Source organism: Pipistrellus hanaki, assembly GCF_964339955.1.
Source record: "Pipistrellus hanaki genome assembly, chromosome: 19".
NCBI classification, from domain to species: Eukaryota; Metazoa; Chordata; class Mammalia; order Chiroptera; family Vespertilionidae; genus Pipistrellus; species Pipistrellus hanaki.
Window position 1 is genome coordinate 352,812 of NC_140521.1, and position 18,495 is coordinate 371,306.

Below are 18,495 nucleotides of genomic sequence, written 5' to 3' on the forward strand. Positions count from 1 at the left end.
CTACCCGACAAGCGCTGGCCTTCTCACACGCAGAGGCCCCGGAAGACCGAGGGGCTGGCCCACACGAAAGAAGACCGAAGATCCAGACCGAGGGACACCACAGCGGCCATCGCCCGCAGGAGACAGCGTCTGAGCTGCGGCCTCGCCACCGCCGTACGGCATCCCTGCACCGTGCCCCGATCTGGAGGTCGGGTCCGAGAGCACGCTCCCCCGGGACTGGTGAGTACTTAGCGATAAGAGTGCAGACGGGATGTCTGCCACTTCCTCCCCAAAGCTCAGGGGGAATGTGTGTGTGCAGATATGAGAGAGAATGAAAGGAATGCAAATGGAGCAAAAAGTTAACAATTGGTGAATTTGGGTAAGGAATACAAGGGGAGCTCTTTGTACTGTTACATAACTACTACCTATGTTTGAAATTTTTATCAAAATTAAAAATAAAAATATTAAAATAACTATGTATGGTGTACCACATGGGTATTAGATGTATGGGTTGATCTCTTTGTAAGTTACACAAGTGTTTAATCACTGTTATGCACCTGAAAGTAATATAATATTATATGTCAACTGTAGCTGAGAAGTAAAATTTTTTTAAATTAACAATTTAAAAGACTTAGCACCACCAAGATGAAACTGTTTCAGAACCCAGCACAACCCATTCCAAAACTGCCAGAATCAGGCCTATACTTTTAGACCCTTAGCACTGTTCCTGGGACGCTGAGTGATTTCATTTCCACACATTTTAAGTAACCTGTCTGCGTTCACTGACACCCATTTAAAGTGCGAGGCTCTCATTTCGGAGCGTTCACCTCAGTGTTTCTTCCAGCTAAGAAACTGTCAAGTTATCATCTGCTTAAATCTTTCTTTTACTGCTTCTATTTCGCACTGTTCTCAAAAATACAGAGAGAAGACACAGAAAGAGCCCACATGAGACAGAGCACACGAGGAGTCCTGGCACACGGACAGGCTGTGGGGATTAGATGACATGCACACTACGGCTACGACTGCAGCACAGGGCAACACAAACAGTGCATTAGCTCTGGGTTGTTCACTCATGCAACTTAATTGTATAGTTCTAGATGCAGGAAGGCTTCTTTATTTCTCTAATAAGGAATGGGCTCTGGAAAAAATGCTAAGAGCAAATAGTAACTGAAGGTTAAAATACCCGAATGAAGGGGAAGTTTGGGATGAGGCTACATTTGAGAACCATTGACAAGTACCTGAAATGGTTGCTGCTGGGATGAAAAAGCAGCAGAAACATTTGGCGGAAGCTGGGTTGCTATAGCAACGGGAGTACCAGTCTGCCCATCCTTTCCTGTCACAACCTTTACCTGAGAGAAAATATTTTGAGAAAAAAAGGCAACATGATTTTTAAGACTGCTCAAAATTTTGTTAGAATTTTACTGACAGCTCACTGATGTTTGGTGTTTAAAAATGGAATGTTTTGCATCAAATTTTGCAAAAGGACAATGCACTGATTTATGACATAGCAACCTAACTCAATGCCGATCTCGCAGGAACTCCAATCGGAGTCGCTGCTGCACTGTCCTCAGGCTGCACAGCTGCACATTCTAGACGTGGGGACGCAGGCGGTCCAGGAGCAAAGCCCGGCCACCTCCAGGCAGTGTGCTCCAGCAGCTGCCTTGGGAGGTCAGAATGGAGAGGCCCAGCTCAACAGGAAGTTACAAAAAGGGACTTCCTTTTCATAAGCACAGGTAGGGGCACTGCACCTACAGACAACACGGTGTACAAACATAGAGATAACTGGATTTCACTATTCCAGAGGGGAAATCCTCACAATAATCATGTCCTCATTTGGAAAATAAAAATGGTCCATTCTGGAAAGGGTGTTAAAGAAAACACAAAATGGCAAAGCCACACAGATACGCCCATAAACGTCGATGAGGACGACTGAGCAAAGAGACCAGTTTTGCTCACAAAGGCCGATTTCTTTGCAGGAGAAGAGTGACAAAGACTCAGGTATGTCAGCCGTCTCCTAGAACCAACTCAGCTGCACCAACATGTTGTACACTACACACACAGAGGCACACGCACAGTGTGACAGCCACCTCACGCTCGCTGCTGTGATTAGCTCCTTGTTCAGAAAGTGCAGGTAAATGGGTTGGAATCACAATGGTATCAAGAAAGCTCAATTCGGGCATTTATTAAGCACCCATTCCAGGCACCCAAAATTTTCACCATTTAAAAAAGATGCCATCTAAGTATCATTCATGGGTATTTATAAAAGAGTGAATTTAAAATATAATCTCAAAGCTAAGACTAAATCTAAAAATTGGTTTTGCCATAATAACTGTATTTTAATCATGAAAATACCGTACCAATATTTACATGTATTTATATTTAAACCCCTTGTTTAAAATCCACGTTCATGGTGACTCGAGGGGGGGGACCTATTTCAGTAAAATGTGAAAATTGGGAAACCAGCCCAAGGGGTGCACCCCGCAGGCCAGGGCACAGACTCGGCCACAGGTTAGCTCTCCATCCGGGGCGGAGTCTCTGCTCTCAGCGAAGGCACCTGGTCCGCCCCTGCCCCCCAACCACAGGGCAGCTCTTCCCTCCTGCGAAGAAAACAGCACATCCACCTTCCATGGCTCCTGGTCAAATCCTCAGGAAACCGCGTCTGAGCAGCACCCTGGGCTCACGGGGCCTCCTGTGTTCACAGCTGCCTAGACTCACACCTGCGTAGCACAGTCCTCTAAGCATTAAGCTGCCGCTTCTCACCTCATCGTTGATAACCTCAGACTTTTCCTCCTCCTCCTCGTCCTCGTCCTCCTCCTCCTCCAGGTCCAGGTCGTTCTGCCTGAGGTAAGCCTGCAGCGGGGCGTAGTGCTTCTTCCTGAAGGCCAGGAAGTCCATCATGTTCCCTTGCAGGTGTTGCAGGAAGAACAGCTCCGTCAGGTACTCCCGGAAGGCCTCCCGCAGCGCCTCCATCTCCCGGAGGTGCGAGTCCAGGCACTGCTTCCGCATCTGCGCCAGCTCCGGGGAGGCCGGGGGGATCTCCTCCAGCTTCTTGGGCGCCTTCCTGCTCCCCGAGCACGAGAGGGGGAGGCTGGAGAGGCCCGGGGGCACCGAGGTTCTGGAAGGGCTGCTGGGGGGCGGCGGGGATGTCATCCCGAACGCCGAAGCCCCCCCGACCCCGGGCAGCAGAGGCCGGGTCAGCGGTGGCCCCTGTAGCACCTGCTGCTGCTGCTGCTGCTGCTGCTGGACCAGCTGCCCCTGGATGATGCTGCTGATCTGGGGCGGCAGGCTGGCGGTGGTGATGTGGCCGGGGCTGGCCAAGGGCGGCAGGCCAGCTCCGCCCGAGGCCGCGGGGCTCTGGGGCCCCAGGTGGTGCACGGTGCCCCCGGGCTGCCCGTGGGGCTGGGACAGTCTGCGTTCTCGCATCGCAATGGGAGTGCCCGCATGCTGCAGTGGGACGGGGGCTCCCTGGGCCATCTGGGCGAGGCCCGAGCCCTCCTGGAACACGAAGTGCCCGCCCGTGGACGGGCTCAGGCTGATCTGCCTCACCAGCACGCTGGCGTCCACGAAGCCCCCGGTGGGGCTGTTGCTGCACAGGCCCAGGCCAGGCCCGGGGGCGCCTGCCCGCACATTCTGTAAGCCTGGCCCCGGCCCCGGGCTGGGCTGGGTGGGGCTCTGGGTCTGCACCTGCTGGGACAGTGGTGAGGTGACCTGGATGTAGGACGGTGATCCGTGCTCAAAGCGCCTGGGCTGGGCGCTGAACTGGAAGCCCGGAGAGGTGGGGCTGGGGAGAGGCAGCGGGGCCAGCGTGAGCGGAGGGTTTCCTGCCACCACCGGCCCCACGTTCTGCAGGGCGAGGTTCACGTTCGGCCCGGCCACGGGGCTCCTGCTCATGAGCTGCTGAACCTGGTACCCGGGCGACTGGGGTGCAGATGGGCTGGCCGAGGGCGCAAAAGGCGTGGCGGGGGACGGGGGTGGGTTTGGGTGGGCCTGCTGCTCTTCTTCGCTGCTGGGGAAGGCCCGGGACCTCTGCAGCTGGTGCTGGACATTCGGAGGGCCGCTGCCGTGGTGCATTATCGCCCCCCGTTTTTATCCAACTTAGTGTTCTCCTGAAAAATCAAAGTTGAAATCAAGTTACTTAGAGGCAAATATAACCGTCTGATCACCCCTTATTACAAGACTGGTCAGCAGCACCGGATGGTGAATCTGTCCCACCGGCAGCTGGTGCAAAGGACAGTCTCAGTTCACATAGAGCAGGGGTCCTCAAACTTTTTAAAGTGGGGGCCAGAGCATGGTCCCTCAGAGAGCTGGAGGGCCGGACTATATGAACTACTAATTCCTACTGTAACACCTCGGCTGCGCTCACTGCCCAAAAAACCTGGCGGGCCGGATCAGACTACTCTGCGGGCCGCATGTGGCCCGCGGGCCGTAGTTTGAAGACCCCTGACATAGAGCCATGGACACACGGAAGGTCTCCTTCAACACACGGGGGACTGGTCCCCTCACAGCCTGGCACGAGGGGGGATACCAACTGGTTCCTGGGAAGGTAACAAGCACCAGCTCTCAGGGCCGAGCAGGATGTGACCTCCGCGCTGGCTCCGTGACCAGGGGCTCTTCCCAGCAGCTCCCCGCTCAGGGCTTTTCTGTGCTCCACCGTGCTGGGGCGGTGCCTGTCTCTCCGGGCAGGAACGGGCTGCACACACAACCCCTCCATACCAGGATGCAGCCAAATCCCTCACCACAGCAGTTCCCGTGCTCACCTGAGCTACCTCACAGCTACTGCTGATCAAGCCCCAACTCAGGAGTCCCCATGACACTGCACCCCACGCTCCTGCGGGAAGAGTCCAGCCCGTCATAGGAGCCAGCCAAAACCTGAGGGCGCTCACGCCGAGTGTCCTCCGTGAGGGCCGGGAGGGGTTGCCAAGGAGGAACTCTCACAGGGAGACAGGGAGCGACCGGAGGCCATCACGTCCTGGGACTCTGGGAACTGGTGCCACTGCTCCCAGCCCCAACCACTCAGTGCAGACGACGAGAGAGCGGGGAGAGCGGAAGGGACAGCCATCCGAGATGGAGTGGGGAACTCTGAGCTAAGAAGGGGCGAGGCTCCCACGCAGACACGGCTGGAGCCTCGGTGTCCAGTGGAACCAGGGCCATCTGCCCCTGCAGGGCTGGGTCATGGGCTCAAAAATGGCTCCTTTAATAGTTAAGCCCTCAGCATTCACAGACACTAGCTTCCTACTTATGGTGTTGCCGACTCCCCTCCCCTAGACCCGCAGAAACACCATTTCATGTTCAAGGCACCATGCTTATCAGAGAAAATGCACAAGGGAAAGTTAAAACACTTACAGAGCTGCAATGCACATACATAAGAAGGAACTGCTGAGTACGGTACACATCTGTACGAAATCAAAAGCTACGGATGACAGTTACACCAGTGAAGGCTGAGAAAACTCAGGGTGACCCTCAGAGAAGGCACTCACTTCCTGATGGCTGTCTCTGAAAACAGTCTCAAGGTCGGGGGCAACAGTAACAAGTCCATCTAAGCAGGAAGTCAGGGCCACAGCCAGCAGCAGCCTCATGACCGCCAGAAGCCCACTCCCACACTGCCCTCCAAGCAGAAAGCCAGGAATGTGATGGGCACCAGGGTGGGCACAGCGTGGGAGCGACTCTGAGGTATGCCACTGTTTTCAATACGAGTTCTAGGTCCTGATTTCTTTTTTCTAAGACTTTTCATTTGTCTTTGAGAAAGAGGAACATGACTGGCTGCCTCCTGCACAGCCCCACACTGGGGACTGAGCCCACAATGCAAGCAGGTGCCCTGACCGGGAATCAAATCCTTGCTTACCTAACAACACTCCCCAGAAATGTGGTGGAGGCACCCATGCAGAGCAAAGCCACCACCAACGGCAACACATGTCCCTCTCACTGCGTCTCTAACTCCCAAGTCCCTCGGAGAAGCTGGGTCGGATCCGCCAGCTCATGGCTTCCAGGGCAGCACTGCCCACGAGGAGCAGGGACCAGGTCCGAGAGACGTCGCTGCAAAACCAGGACCAGCTCGGCCTTCCTGCTCAGACCACAATCCTCTACAGGCTGCTCCCAGTGACAAACCCTGTGTCCGAGTCCCTTCCCTCCCAGCCTGTATTGATAAAGTGGGGTTTCCTGTGACAAAAACAAACAGTAAAGCCAGAGTAACCCCAAGAGAAGACTTGAAGCTGAATTTTTCAAGCACATCTACTTGTAAATCCATCATTCGTAATAAAAATGCACATTAACACTGAGCTGCAACAGCGTTTCTCACCTATCAGGCTGACATAAAGTTGGAAGCTGGGCAGCACACTCGTGAGGCACTGCAACCTCAGAAACAGAATGCGAGCAGCAGGCCTGGCCCACTCAACAACGGCACCCGCTCTGTCCCTAGACCCGGCAGTCCCACACACGTGCACCCTGACAGCCGCCTGCAACGTGAAAATACATAAGCACCGCGGGTATTCACGATGGGTTATCTGCAAATGCACAAACGCTGGACGTCAGAGTGGTCCGCATTGCAGACTGGCTGACTCCACGGAGGTCCCATCGACGGGAGCCCTGCAACAGTGAAAGGCAAGGCGGGCGCCAGGGGCTGGTGGAGAGGGGCCCAGCACTCCCAGGGCCGGTGGAGAGGGGCCCAGCACTCCCAGTGTCCAGGGCCGGTGCAGAGCGGCCCCAGCACTCCCAGTGTCCAGGGCCGGTGCAGAGCGGCCCCAGCACTCCCAGTGTCCAGGGCCGGTGCAGAGGGGCCCAGCACTCCCAGTGAGTCCAGAAGCACAGCGCAGGACACGGTATGTGGACACTGCCTTCGCCTCAGAAGGGGGAAAGGACAGGGGACGGATGGGTGTGATAGAACAGGTAAAGGAAGAGGCCAATCACAGAGACTAGGTGATGGGTCTACAGTTGGTAGGCAAAGTTCTTTCAAGTCTATGTATGTTGGAAATTGTCCTTGTAAAACACTATAGGAAAAGGTACTGTCTGTATTAGGTGGTATCACCAGAAGTGGCTCAACAAATAAAGTCCCATCTGCTAACACGACACCCATCCTTCTCCCCTCTGAGTGTGAAGGTCCCACACTGGTTCCTAACACATACCAATTCCACGTCATACAAACTGGGCAAACCGCGGCTGACAACCACCTAGGATTCACTGCACCCCATATTCCCTGGTGCGTGGCTACAGCAGTAAGCCCAGCTCAGTGTGGCCAGGGTCCCCTGAGTCTCACAGCCCACATGCCAAACTCATGGCGAAGGTGGCGGCCCCTGGGCCGATGGACCAGAGCCCCTGAACTGGACAGTCAGCCTGACGGGAAGGGCCGGACAAGCAGAAGAAGTGCTTCTTTCGCACTAAGTGGCCACGCTGAGCCCGAACTCATCACCCTGCTGCTCCCGGCCTGCAGAGCCTGGGAGGCACTTCTCTCCTGATGGTCGCCCGTGACACTTTAGCACCCGGCTGCACTGTGCCTGCCGACGCACGTGCCCTATGGGAGCCAGGAGTCCCTGCCCTAAGACGCTTCACCCTCCGCCCAGCACCAAAGCGGCACTCTGGTGGGGGAGTCCGCGGCAGGTTCTCGTGTCCAGAAGGAAAGCTGGGAGAGCTCGTACCGAGCCAGGGACAAGTCAGGAGCGGGAGGAAGCAGAGGAGCTGCCATGTCTGCGTGCCGCTGTCCTGTGAGCACCACGCAGCGTGAACTTCATTTACTCGCATGAACGCCCGTCAGCAGGTGCACGGGCAGACCCTGGCCCACCCACACCTGGGACACCACCGAGCGGCAGGAAGAGACCAACGCTCAGCCCTGCAGCCACCGCGGTGAACCTCCGTGCCCCGGGCCGAGAGCGAGGCCAGACTCCAAGGCTCCATCCCGCGGAGTTCCTCCAGCGGGCACCCAGAAGCACACGGCCAACACGTGCCGAGGGCTGGGGCGGGGCTGACTGCAGAGAGGCCCCACGTGGAAATGTTTGGGATCAAACAGCCGGTTTGAGTCTTATTGCGGAAATTTCGTGTTTAACTAAACAAGGAACTGTGGCAGGCACTACCAGCAAGGACCGCAGAGCAGTGGTTCTCAACCTTCCTAACGCCACGCCCCTCTACTACAGCTCCTCACGTCGTGGTGACCCCCAACAGGCTGAGAACCGCTGCTGTAGAGCCCGAGACCATCGGAAAACACAGCTATTTACGTTATGATTCATTCACAGTAGCAACATTACAGGTTATGAAGTAGCAACGAAAATAATTTTATGGTTGGGAGTCACCACGGCGTGAGGAGCTGTGTTAAAGGGTCGCGGAGTTAGGAAGGTTGAGAACCGCTGCTGTAGAGGCTCAATGGCACACGACCACGCTAATGTACGCAAAACTGCGTTATACAATTGCAATTAAACAAAGAGGAGGAGGAGGAGGAGGATGGAAATGAGGAGGAGGAGAGGGAGAAGAAAAGAAATTGCATCGGTAGAACAGGGGGCCAAAAAGGAACTGTTGTGCGTATCTTTGGGTGGTCGAATGATTTCAAGTTTTAAAATGCATGTCACCAGCCCTGATCCGTGTGGCTCAGTGGATAGAGCATCAGCCTGCGGACTGAAGGGTCCCAGGTTTGATTCTGGTCAAGGGCATGTACCTTGATCACGGGCACATCCTCAATGGAGGGAGTGTGCAGGAGGCAGCTGATCGATGTTTCTTACTAACTCTCTACCTCTCCCTTCCTCTCAGAAAAAAACAACAACAAAAAAAACCAATAAAATATATTTTAAAAAAATAAAATACATGTCTCCATTTTCCCAACCACTCAGAGAGTATGTTAATTTTAAAGTTACAAAGACCATTTCATTTGCACCCACGTAAAAGCTTCATCACAAAGTAAAGAGGGTGACACGCATCTCTAAGCCGGGGCCTAAGTGCTATTTGCGGAAGTTCCGCTGCGTTATTTCTGCGGCTGACACCGGGGCTGCGGGGGGCCGGAGGGGGGCGGCCGGCTCGGCCGCGGGGCGGGGGCGCGGGCCGGGGCCGGTGGGCGTGCACAGGCCTCACCAATGACGCTCCCTCTGCACCTGCTCCCCGCACCTGGGCGGCCGGGCCGCGCGCGCAGAACCCACGCGTGGGGACGCCCACCCACTTGCTGAGGCGCTTGGGCACCGGAACCCGAGAACGAGATTCAAATGAAAGCGCCAGCCCCGCGCCGGGCTCCCGTCACGCGGACCGTGAAGAGCGCCCCGAGCACCCCGCGGCCCGGGCGGCCCGCGTCAGGTGTGCAGCGCCGCCCGCCCGCCCCGCCCCGCGCCCCCGGCCCGGCGGCCGCGTCTCCGCGCCCAGCCCACCCGTCACCGCGACGCGCGCCCGCCGAGGGGCTCCGGGAGGCGGCGGGCGGGGAAGAAAGGAGGCGTAGGCCGCACGGCCCACCCCCTCGCCGCCCACCCGAGTCCGGCCCGCGCACAGGCCCCGCCCACCGGCGGTGGCGGCGGCGGCGCGGCCTGCTCTCGGCGCGATGCCCGGGGGAGGCGGCCGCGACAGGCCCCTCGGCACAGGCCCCCGGAACCTCTCCGCCCGTCCTCCGCGACGCCACTTACCCAGGGCCTGGGCGGCGCTCCCGCCGCGTCGGACTGGCGTCGGGAGCCGGGAGCCGGCAGCTGAGGTAGAGGCGGCGCCGCTCGGATCGGACCAGAGCATCCGGGGCCCCGGGCGGAAATAGCGGCGGCGCGCCTGCTACGGCGAGCCGGAAGGGACTGGCGCCCGCGCCGCAGCTGCGCGCTGGCGGCCGGCGTGACGTCAGCGGGCGCGAGGCATCGAGACGGCCTGGCGGGCTAGAGAAGCCGGGCGAGGGTGTGGGCCGACGGGTCGGCGGCCGACCGAGCCCTAAAGCACAGCTGCCCAGCTGCTCATCGCGATCGGAGTGACTTCGCCGGGAGTGTACGGTATGGGAGGTGAGTTCCGCGAGGGGAGAGAGGGAGAACGGAGCAGAGGGAGTCACCTCCCCAAATCACTGGGCTCCTCAACAAAACATGCTGGGACGAGGGCGCCCGCCCATGAAGCCATGACGCCGGACCCGGGACCCCGACTCACTCCCACTTGCAAAAGCGACCCTGATGCTGCAAAACGCAGGCGTCCCAGCCTCACAGCGCAGGTTTCTTTAGAAGTGGCACCAAAAGCCGAAGTCACGAAAGAAGAAACGGGTACATTGAACGTCAGCAAAATTCAAAACTCGGTGCTTCCGATGACGCCGCTGAGAAAGGACAGCCCCGGGGCTGAAAGAGAGCATTTGCAAAGCCTCTGCCGGGTAAGGCGCATGTATCCGAAGCAAAGGATTTCCAACTCGGTAACGGGCAAAGAACTCGGCAGACATGCCGCAGAAGAAAACAGAAGGAAACGGCTAGTGAGGACATTTTCATCAGGGGTCCGAGAAATGCAAAACCACAGTGAGCCCTAGCCTAGCTGGGTTGCTCAGTGGATAGATCATCATCAGCCTGGAGACTGAAAGTCCAGGTTTGATTCCCGGGCCGGGCACAGGCTCAGGTTGTGGGCTCCATCCCCAGTGTGGGATGTGCAGGAGGCAGCGAAAGAATCATTGATATTTTTCTCTCCCTCTTTCTCTCTTCCTCTCTGAAATCAATAAAAATATATATATTTTTAAAAAATAACTACTTAATTGTGCACATTGAAAAAATGAGTTTTATATTCCATTTAGAATTTTATTTTTTTTAAAAAAAAGAAATGCAGGTGAAAGCGATCCACTCCTCATCAAAATGCAGGTGCCCATGCCCTCTCTGATACTACATACCCTGAGAATGTCTGGAAGAAAGCTTGGCTATCAAAGGGACAGTAGAGGGGCAGTTGGAAGGGGATCGGTAGGTTGGATAACGGAAGTGACGTCACATTTGTGAGTGCGATGATGCAATAGGAACGTGAAAGGTAAGAAAAGGGGAATTTAACAGGGATGCGGGAAGCGACGATGGGGTCTGAGGGCATTTGTGGGGGACAGGAGGTGGCTTCCATTGCAGCATGGAGGAGGAGGAAGATGTGTTATCAGCTTGGATTAGGATTCAGGAAGGTTGGGGGGGGGATTGATAAAGAAGAATGCAGCCCACCAGTCCAGGCAGATGGAGAGATTTGAAATGGTGGGAATGCACCAGCTGGGGAAGGTGTCCGTCTTACCCTGCTGTGCATGCGTGCATACACACCAATGTGTGCATGCCACATCGTAAGCATGCTGTTTCACCTATACTCACATGCCACACATGCACGCACATGGGTGTCCACACACATCATAAGCACGCACGCACACACACACACACCACTTTCCTTCCTGAAGTCCTCTCTCCTGGCTTCTCCAGCGGACTTGCCGATGACCCGCCCACCTCTTCTTGGCTAACAGGTCCCTTTGTTCGGGATTAGCACTGAGCCCCACTTCACAGAAGGCATTTTCCCATCCTCCCTTGCAGCTAGAGGGGACCACATGACCAGCCTCTGGACAGGGAGGGAGGGAGGGAAGTGGCTGGTGGGCCTGCTGGGAGACCTTGCTAAGGGACATGGTCAGGGATGTCCCCCTTCCTTCTGCCTCACCCCTCCCGCCCAGAGGACAGAGCTGGGCGGCTGTGACCATGATGGAGGCCAGGAGCTGGAGAGGGCCAGCTGGATGGAGACAAGGCCTTCCTCCCGCCCAGGGGGCCTCAGTGCTGGGCCGCCTGTCCGGCTCCCGCTGCACACAGCCGAGCCCCGTCCTGGGGTCTCGAGGCTGCGTCCCCTGGGAAGAACCCCTACTGTCCTACTGCCTGCTGGCTCTCTACCCCAGAGCCGCCGAAGCACGTCCCGTACGCACACTGGCAAAAGGAACAGAAAGAACCGAAAAAGGGGAAGGAGTGACAAAGCAAAGCTTGTATCTATTTAATAAGAAAATCATTTCTTTAAAAAAATAATGTCTTTCCACGCTGAGGTGTGCAGCGTGCACGCCGAGCTGAAACGGGCTGGCTGCGGGTTCTCCTGAGGGAAGCTGAGGATGCTGTGGGCCTCGAGGTCCTGAGGCTGCGAGGCCGCGTCTGGGCTCCTGCCCGGCAAGGGATGCGGATGCGGCCGATGGTGGCGCGGCAGCGATGGCGGCTCCTGGTGCACACGTCTCCGAGGGTGCGGCCCCCGCCTCAGTCACCGTCTCCGTCCTCTTCGCTGCCTTCCTGGGGGCCGGCGACCTGCGGAGCAGAGGCAGACAGGTGGCTGTGGGGAGGTGTGGGTGCCTCCTCCCCGCGCAGGGAGCTGTCCGAGGTGCACGAATCTGTGCACCGGGCCTCTAGTGAACGTAATAAACGTCAATGCCTGAAGAGTTAGGGAGTTCACATAAAATCCTGGGATTGCTCTCACTTATTTCTCTTGGAAAAAACGTGAGCAGCTCTGCCAAGGCCAGGCCCGCCTCCAACGTGGCCACCGCCGGCTGCTGCCCAGCTGCCCATCGCCCCTACAGCTAGTCTCCACCCATCCCCACGGCCTTCCTGGCCTGGGCTGCCGTCCATGGCCCGCCCTGCCCACAGGCTGTTCTGGCACCTGCCTGCTGCACCTGTGCACCCACCTGCAGGGACAGTTCACACCTCTAGGTGTGGAGGACGGCACAGGTCTCCAGACACACCTGGGTCATGGGAAGGTATATCCCCAGGGAGGGAACCTGGGGGGTGGGGGTGGGGGGGGTCACCCTCTGAGCACCCACTGCATCAGCGAGAGAGGGCTTGTGCCAGCCCAGGAAAGACATCCTCTGCCCTGACTGGTGTGGCTCAGTGGATAGAGCGTGGGCCTGTGGACTGAAGGGTCCCAGGTTCGATTCTAGTCAGGGGCATGTACCTTGGTTGCAGGCACATCCCCAGTAGGGGGCGTGCAAGAGGCAGATGATGGATGTTTCTCTCTCTTCCATGTTTCTAGCTCCCTATCCCTCTCCCTTCCTCTCTGTTAAAATCAATAAAATATATATATATATATATATATATATATATATATATATATATATATATTTTTTTTAAAGTCTTATTTAAGAAAAAAAATAAAAAAGGCGTCCTCCAGTCACCGCCACATCACAAATGGAAAGACGCCACCTGCACATCCCTTGCCTGGCGTGGGGTGAGCACTAGGCAGTGTGTTGGGTCCCTGACCACCTGGTACCCTGCCCCAGCCTGCTTCCTCCCGCTGCTGTGTGACCGGGGCGGGGGGGGGGGGGGGGGGTGTGTGTGTGTGTGTGTGTGTGAGTGATGCACCTCTGTGTGCCTCAGCTCGCTCGTGGGCACAACAGGCCCGGTGACACCCGCGCACAGCGGGCCAGAGGCTCGGCCACCGCCGACAGACACAGGCGAGCACAGCACAAGCTCCTGGAAGGGCTGTGCCCCCCCCCCCCTCGAGCCCCCCGGCCCCAGCCCCACCTTGGCGGCCGCGCTGGCCGTGGCGCTGAAGTCGTGCGTGGGCAGCGTGCTCAGCCACTGGGCCATGGACCGCTCGTGGCGCTCGGTGCTGACGATGGTGGGGTAGATGTGCTGCTCCTTGAAGGCCTGGGCCTCGGCCTCCTCCCGCGCCCAGTCCAGCGGCTCGTGCAGCCCGTCGCCGCCGAAGCGCCGGTTGTAGGTCTCGAAGTGCACGCGCTCCAGCACCAGGCCCAGGCCGGGCGCCTTGGGCACGTCCACCTTGGCCTCGCCCCAGCAGCGCTCCAGCGCGTCCTCGGGCGCGTAGCCCTTGGCGATGGCCACCACCAGGCCCACCATCTTGCGGATCTGGTGCGTCATGAAGCTCTGGCCCTTGACCCTGATGACGGCGAACTCCATGCCGTCCCGCTCGAAGGGCTCCCCGCACACCATGTCCAGGACGTAGCGCTGGGCGCTGGGCTCCCGCGGCCCCTTCTGCGAGGTGAAGTTGTGGAAGTTGTGGGTGCCCTTGTAGCGGGCCAGCAGCCGGTTCACCTGCCGCAGCCGGTCGGCGCTCAGCCGGTACGTCTCGTCCTGCGGGTCGCGGTCCTTGTGGGCGAAGGCGAAGGTGGGCAGCATGTACACGTAGGTCCGGGCGTCGCACCGGTTCTTGGAGTTGAAGCCGCCCGTGACGCGCTTCAGGCCTGGGGGGGGGGGGGCGACGGGGACGGAGGCCTCAGGCACGGGGACAAGTCCTGACCCTGGACCCCACACCCCACACCCTAAGGGACACGACCCAGGGTCTGTCAGACCTGGGCTGGCGAGGGGCCGGGGGCGGGGGCCGTGAGCACTGGGGTCGGGTGGCGCCTGGCTTACCCAGTATTCGAATGTGGGACGGGAGGTGGCTGTTGATCTTCTCTAGGATGTCATCAATCAGCCACACCTTGAGGGACACCACCTGCCCGGCTGCGGACACGCCCTGCGAAGGGAGCACGGGGCGTGAGGGGCCGCCGGGGCCCACGCAATGGTTACTCCCGTTTGCTTTAAACTATATTTTATTGATTTTTTTTAGAGAGGAAGGGAAAGGGAAGGAGAGTCAGAAACATCGATGAGAGAGAAACATCCATCAGCTGCCTCCTGCACACCCCCTACTGGGGAAGGGCCCGCAACCAAGGTCCATGCCCTTGACCAGAATCGAACCTGGAACCCTTCAGTCTGCTGGCCGACGCTCTACCCACTGAGCCACACCGGTTAGGGCAGGAGTCCTGCTTTTAGAGATGCACGGGAAGGGAAGGACCAGGTGCCAGGACAACGCTCTGCCTCACTTAGCCCCCCCGGTCGGCAAACTCCTTCGTCGGCAGAGCCAAATACCAACTGTACGACTGAAATTTCTTTGGAGAGCCACATTTTTTAAACTTAAACTTCTTCTGCCGAAACCGGTTTGGCTCAGTGGATAGAGCGTCGGCCTACGGACGGAAGGGTCCCGGGTTCGATTCCGGTCAAGGGTTGCGGACCGCAGGCCTAGGACATCGTGTAGGCGGGAGACGGAGTCCCAGCTCGCACGTGACCCTCGGCAGCTGCAGGGCGAGGCCGCCAGGGGGCACCCTGGGCCTCGGAGACCGGGCGCCGCGCCGCCTACCTTGTCGGTGCGGGCGCACCGCTGGAAGGACATCTTCCTCATGTCCTCGCCGTGGTTCTCGGGGATGCAGCCCGCCCGGACCAGGGCCGACACCAGGTCGTCCTCGATGGTCTTGAACTGCGAGGACCCGACGTTCCTCTGAGGGAGGGAGCAGGAGGCATGGGTCTTCGCTCGGTCGCGGACCACGGGAGAGGGCCCCAACTGCTCCGGAGGGCAGGGCAGGCCCAGGGTGCCCGCACCCGCAGCCCGGGGCCTCGCCTGTGGCCGTGCAGCGTGCCCCCTTCCCGGAGGAAAAGAGGAGAGCCACCTGAGGGTACCCAGAGTCTCCTGAACCCCCACCCTGGGCAGCGGGGAAAACAGCCCACAGCAGGGGTCCTAGAGTCCCCCCACCCGCCGGCTGTGACACCAGCGCCTCCTGTAGCTGGACACGCCAATCTGCAGCCCCCGTGGCAGAGGGACCCCACCCCCCACCCCCCCACCCCCACTGTCGGGAGCCGGCCCCTGGCTCAAAGGAACACACCCGGGATATACTGCCAGCCGGGGCATCACAGGTTCGGCATCCCTGGCTTTTCCTAAACCAGCGGTCGGCAAACTGCAGCCCTTTGGCCCCTGGAGTGTGGCTCTTCCACAAAACACCACGGCCTGGGCGAGTCTATGTTGAAGAAGTGACGTTCGGAGAAGTTTAAGTTTAAAAAATGCGGCTCTCCAAAGAAATCTCAATCGTTGTGCTGTGGATATTTGGCTCTGTGGACGAACGAGTTTGCCGACCACTGGCCTAGGGGACGTGCCAGCACGGAGAGCGCCCATCACCCGCCCCAGGCCAGGACGCTGGTCAGCGGCAGGCGGCCGGTAACTACCGTGGGGGACAGACAACGCCCCGGGGCAGCCTCTCCCGTGCACGCAGCAGGTCTAGGCGCTGGGGTTCCGTCTCACCAGCGCCGGACAGGACCCGCAGGGCCTCGCAGAACCCCGAGGCGACCTCACTCGCTCCCAGGCCCCTCCCCGGAGCCAGGGCGCGGCCCCCATGGGTGAGCTGAGCGGGGTGGACCCGAGCCCCCCTCACCTGCATGCCGTGGTAGCCCTTCCCCGAATAGGCCATGAGCAGCACGATCTTGCGCTTGGGCAGCTTCCTGGGCTGCTCGCCGTCCTCGCCGCTGCTCTTGAGCTTCTTGGCCGGCTGCTCCGCGTCCTCCCAGACCCGGGCCCCGCCACGCCAGCGGCTCCCGGCCTTGCCGACCGGCTCCGGCAGGGTCCCCGCCGCGGGCGCCGGGGCCTCCGCCTTCCCGGCCATGGGGGGCAGGCTGGAAAGACAGAGGGCGCTGTCAGCCGGACAGACGGACGGACGGCGCTCGGGCTGCACTGGACACCGGGGCGGGGCGGGCATTACCCGAGGAGGCGTCCCAGGCGCGGCGTCCACGCTCCGCAGGCGCTCCGCAGGGCCTCGGCCGCCGCCCGCAGGCCGGGGAGCCCCATGCGCGGCCGCAGGGGGACACGCGCGCGCCACTCCGGACCTCCCCGGGGTCCCCGATGCTCCGCGCCCCCTGACCCCGGGCTGACCTCTGATCTCCCAGTCAGTTCCCCGACTTCTCCTCCCGCCCCACCCACCAGCTTTCCCTCAGAAGTCGGGGAGACCCGGCCAAGCCGCGCGGGGACCGGAGGGGCGCGTCCCACCCGGCCCCACTCACGGACTGAACTCGAGCAGGACCACGTGGACGAAGGCGGAAGTGCAGCGCGCGCGGCCACGGCGGCCGAGCGTGGACAAAAGTCCTCCGGGGCGGGGCTCGGAGTAGAGTAGGAGCGGTGGGCGTGGCTAATGCTTAGCTGGGCGGGGCTTGGAGTGGAGTGTGGGCGGTGGGAGTGGCTAAGGCTTTGCTGGGGCGGGGCTCGGAGTAGAGTAGGAGCGGTGGGCGTGGCTAAGGCTTAGCGGCGGGGGGGGGGCGAGGGCTTGACGTGAGCGTGGGAGGGGCTTGGTAAGGGCGGAGCTTGCCGGCTGCGGACTCCAGGTAGGTGGCAGGCCGCCGTGACTGCGGCTGCGCAGGACTCCTTAGCGCGAACCTATGGTCCTGGTGCTAACCTGGGGCTCTGGCTTGGCTACGCGGGTAAACGCGTGCGTCTCCAGGGCGACAACACTGATCCGTCACCTAACGTCCAGCCATGGAGTCGCAGATGCCCTGCGAGAGAGGAATCGGAAGCACGGATGCCCCTTGCCACGTGGGCGCGCTTGAAAACGTGATGCTCAGCCGAAACCGGTGTCGCTCAGTCGATAGAGTGTCGACCTGCGGACTGAAGGGTCTTGGCTTGGATTCCGGTCAAGGGCATGTACCTTGGTTGCAGGCACATCTCTCTCCTCGATGTTTCTAACTCTCTATCCCTCTCCCTTCCTCTTGGAAGGAAGGAAGGAAGGAAGGAAGGAAGGAGGGAAGGAAAGAAAAGAAAATGAGATGCTCAGATCCAAAGAGGTCCGATCCAAAGGCCGGGTGGAGCGGACACCGGGTGTGTGAAATGAAATGTCCAGAGCAGGCACATCGGAGGCAGGAAGTGGGTTCGTTCGCGCTGACAACTCCGCTAGCTCAGGAGTCAGACCCAGGGGGAAAGAGCTCACCTGCACCAAACGACCCCCCAAGACACCCTTGTCTCTGCAGAAGCAGCAGCTGCCCTTCCTGTTCCCGGGGTGAGGAACGTCGAGGTCACCTGTGACCCAGGGGCCCAGGTGGCTGGCTGAGCAGCGTTAGGCAGCACCCGGCCTCCCTCACCCAGAGCACTCCCACCTCCACCACACAGCCCAGCCCTCGCACCTGCTCCCTCCTCCACCCCACCAGCTACGGTGGACGATCCTGCATCTCCGTTCCACGGCGGGTAAACCGAGACCTGAGGTGGGGACAGACAAGCCGGAGGCCACAGCTTGATACAGGGCGGGGGGGCCCCAATCCCAGCCCTCCTGACCGAGGGGGCCCTCGAGGGCCTGGCGGCTGTGAAGGAGCCAGGAACAGGCAGGGAACTTTGGGACCCTCCCACATGGACCACGTACCCCCAGGCCCAGCACTCCGGGGCCTCCCACCCCGTCACCATCGGGCTCCTGCTCAGGGATGTTTAAAACAACCTCCTTCATGTTCCTAACACTTGGGAGCACCAAGATGTCTTCAGCAGGTGCACGGGGTTAAGTAGCCATTTCGAAAAAGAGCTTTGCCCAGCCAGCATGGCTCAGCGGTTGAATGTCAACCTATGAACCAGGAGGTCACGTGGTTCGAGTCCCAGTCAGGGCACATGCCCCGGGTTGTGGGCTTGATCCCCAGTAGGGGGCGTGCAAGAGGCAGCCAATCAGTGATTCTCTCATCATTGATGTTTCTCCCTCTCCCTCTCCCTTCCTCTCTGAAATCAATATATATATATATATATCAATATACACACTAGAGTCCTGATGTATGAAAATCCGTGCAAGAGTAGGCCTTCCTTCCCGGAGCTGCTGGCACCGGCTTCCTGCGTCCGGCCACCTGCAGGCAC

General features: G+C 59.2%; 2 protein-coding genes across 19 annotated transcripts in view; both read right to left on the reverse strand.

Moving 5' to 3' along the window:
• Positions 1-10,614, reverse strand: part of EP400 (E1A binding protein p400) — a 56,557-nt gene extending 45,943 nt beyond the window's left edge. For 9 of the 16 annotated variants that reach the window (XM_084867407.1, XM_084867403.1, XM_084867405.1 and 6 more), the window contains exons 1-3: positions 9,561-10,614; positions 2,740-4,085; positions 1,218-1,328 (exon numbers count right to left, since the gene is read on the reverse strand). In XM_084867407.1, the coding sequence (XP_084723533.1) occupies positions 1,218-1,328; positions 2,740-4,050 (1,422 nt within the window). In that variant the 5' untranslated portion in view covers positions 4,051-4,085; positions 9,561-10,614. The remainder of the gene's footprint in view (positions 1-1,217; positions 1,329-2,739; positions 4,086-9,560) is intronic. The other 7 variants (XM_084867396.1, XM_084867408.1, XM_084867400.1 and 4 more) reach the window with 1 other exon arrangement.
• Positions 10,615-11,847: 1,233 nt separating this feature from the next.
• Positions 11,848-16,784, reverse strand: PUS1 (pseudouridine synthase 1). 3 transcript variants are annotated; one of them, XM_084867453.1, is made up of 6 exons: positions 16,680-16,784; positions 16,058-16,295; positions 14,995-15,132; positions 14,232-14,334; positions 13,380-14,059; positions 11,848-12,170 (listed from the first exon to the last, which is right to left on the reverse strand). In XM_084867453.1, exons 2-6 carry the CDS (start codon positions 16,283-16,285, stop codon positions 12,123-12,125), a joined length of 1,197 nt encoding a protein of 398 aa, XP_084723579.1. In that variant the 5' UTR covers positions 16,286-16,295; positions 16,680-16,784; the 3' UTR covers positions 11,848-12,122. The 3 variants fall into 3 exon arrangements, with proteins under 3 accessions (XP_084723579.1, XP_084723580.1, XP_084723578.1); XM_084867454.1 differs by having other exon boundaries at positions 16,600-16,683; XM_084867452.1 differs by lacking the exon at positions 16,680-16,784 and adding an exon at positions 16,382-16,593.
• Between the last annotated feature and the right edge of the window lie 1,711 nt (positions 16,785-18,495).